Genomic DNA, 1,979 nt, shown 5'->3' with positions numbered 1-1,979 from the left:
AAAATTAATAAATTAATTTTTTAAATTTATATGCTGACGTGTTATGGGTGATGTGGCATTTTTATAATATTTTAATTGCTCCGACTGCCACCTCAGCTATTTCTGTCGGTTGAATGATGGAAATGACTAAAATGGAACGCATTAATTGGTTTTAGGAATTAAAAGTGAAAAAAATAAAATGTAAGGACTAAAATAGAAAAACGTCAAAATGTAGAGACTAAAAGTGCATTTACGCCAATTATTTTATAACACTTCTCAATTGAGCATTTCAATGTCAATAGATTCTCAAAAAATTCATCAACAGGCGCAGAAACCAAAAACCAGAAATGAAACTAAGTCCAACCACATTTTCTTTGTTGCTGCTTTAGCAAACTAAACTAAAAGCTATGTTATCAAAACCAAATTATAGAATGTATCCGTTCAGCTCAATTATGCATCTCAATATCATCGAAAGACTTATTCAAAACTACTTGATAATAATCATTTTATAACACTTTATAAGATTTCATTTTAACCCTATCTACATTTCCTATTTCAGGAATACTTCCCAATATACCCACATTGATATTTCAATGTCATTAGATTCTTAAAAACATTAGCATAGAAACTTTATAAAAAAAAAAAAGAAAAAAAAAAGAAACTAAATCATAACCACATTTTCTTATTGTGGTTGCATTAGCAAATGCATTATGATATTCAAATCCGCTCTACTCTGTTTCCAAACATTTTAACATTAGCCCCTAAAAATTCAAAGACATAACCATTAAATCATAACAAAAAAAAAAAAACGATAAAATTTTCTTTCCATGCCTCAAAACTGATTAAACAACGAAACCCAAAAAAAACAAAAAAACGAAAGAGGTAAATTCAAGGTTTTCAAACCCCTAACATAGCTGATTTTCAATCTAAAGGAACCTCAACATCACCATCAGTGATCTCTTGCTGCAAATCCTTAGGGTCCTTACCATCAACACTACACCCAACAGAGACACAATTTCCCAGAATCTCCTTCTCGGTCCCACTAAGATCCTTCGCCATAGACCTAGGCTTCATCACCTTAGCGATCTCGATGACGTCGTCCAGCGAGATGTTACCGTTGTGCTTGATGTTCTTCGTCTTCTTCCGGTCGCGCTCCGGCTCCTTCAGCGCCTTGATGACCAGGGCGGCGGCGGAGGGCACCACGGACACCTTGGCCTGACGGTTCTGGACCGTTAGCTTGACCGTTACGCGGAGGCCCTTCCAGTTCTTGGCGGTTTCCTTGGCTGCGTCTTCTCCGATCTTCTTCGGGGAGAGACCCAGTGGACCGATCTTCGGAGCGAGTGAACTTGCCGCTCCGAACTCACCTTCGGAGGGACTTCTGGGCCTTTGATCGTACCAAACTTTGAATCAACATCGACATGAGTGATGTGCACGATTTGGATTCATCATCATTTGCAAACATTGGATATAATGACTCAGATGTAGGAGAACATTGGCTCCTTCGGTTCCTGAAGACACCACCATTCTCCACTCTTTTCCAGTGCTTCCAGTGAATACCACAAGAAATTCTTGATGACACTTCAAAGAATTATGCTTCCACCTGAAAGCAACCTCGATGCCAAGGTATGCCTGCTTTAGTTGTATTATTGGATTCACATCTTTGGCTGCCTTTATCATTCATAGGATTGTTTCTCAAGTATTTATAGGGAAATCAAGCTGCTAGGCTTTGTATTTATCAGTTATAAAATAAGTATTTAATTTAATTTATTAAATGCAGTTGCTGTTGCTGTTGAAGTAATTGGTAGGTCCAAGATCCATCAAGCCAATTGTTAATGTTTTATTGTTAATTTCTAAAAAATAATTTTGTTTGATTACTTTTTCTTTTCTTGTGGGTTTAAATTTTGTTATTGTTAATGGTCATAGATGTTTCTTTAATGTTATTTACTCACTAAATAGTTTTACTTAGATTTTTCATCATTTGATTGAGGGGTAAGTGACAA

General features: G+C 36.2%; 1 protein-coding gene across 1 annotated transcript; it reads right to left on the bottom strand.

Moving 5' to 3' along the window:
• Positions 1-641: 641 nt before the first annotated feature.
• Positions 642-1,656, bottom strand: LOC111986290 (large ribosomal subunit protein uL11). The gene is made up of 2 exons (XM_065763288.1): positions 1,440-1,656; positions 642-1,379 (listed from the first exon to the last, which is right to left on the bottom strand). Exons 1-2 carry the CDS (start codon positions 1,654-1,656, stop codon positions 901-903), a joined length of 696 nt encoding a protein of 231 aa, XP_065619360.1. The 3' UTR covers positions 642-900.
• Positions 1,657-1,979: the final 323 nt, after the last annotated feature.

The sequence above is a fragment of the Quercus suber genome, unplaced genomic scaffold (genome assembly GCF_002906115.3).
Source record: "Quercus suber isolate HL8 unplaced genomic scaffold, Cork oak 2.0 scaffold_502, whole genome shotgun sequence".
In the NCBI taxonomy this organism is placed as follows: domain Eukaryota; kingdom Viridiplantae; phylum Streptophyta; class Magnoliopsida; order Fagales; family Fagaceae; genus Quercus; species Quercus suber.
Note: the sequence above shows the minus strand (reverse complement) of the source record. Positions and strands in the feature narration are given on the sequence as shown.

Bases quoted from the DNA above. Each gene is read 5' to 3' on its own strand.
- LOC111986290 (XM_065763288.1), bottom strand. From the start codon at position 1,656: ATGATAAAGGCAGCCAAAGATGTGAATCCAATAATACAACTAAAGCAG. The intron at 1,380-1,439 runs GTTTGCAAATGA...GTTGATTCAAAG, and splicing joins TCTGAGTCATTATATCCAAT to TTTGGTACGATCAAAGGCCC.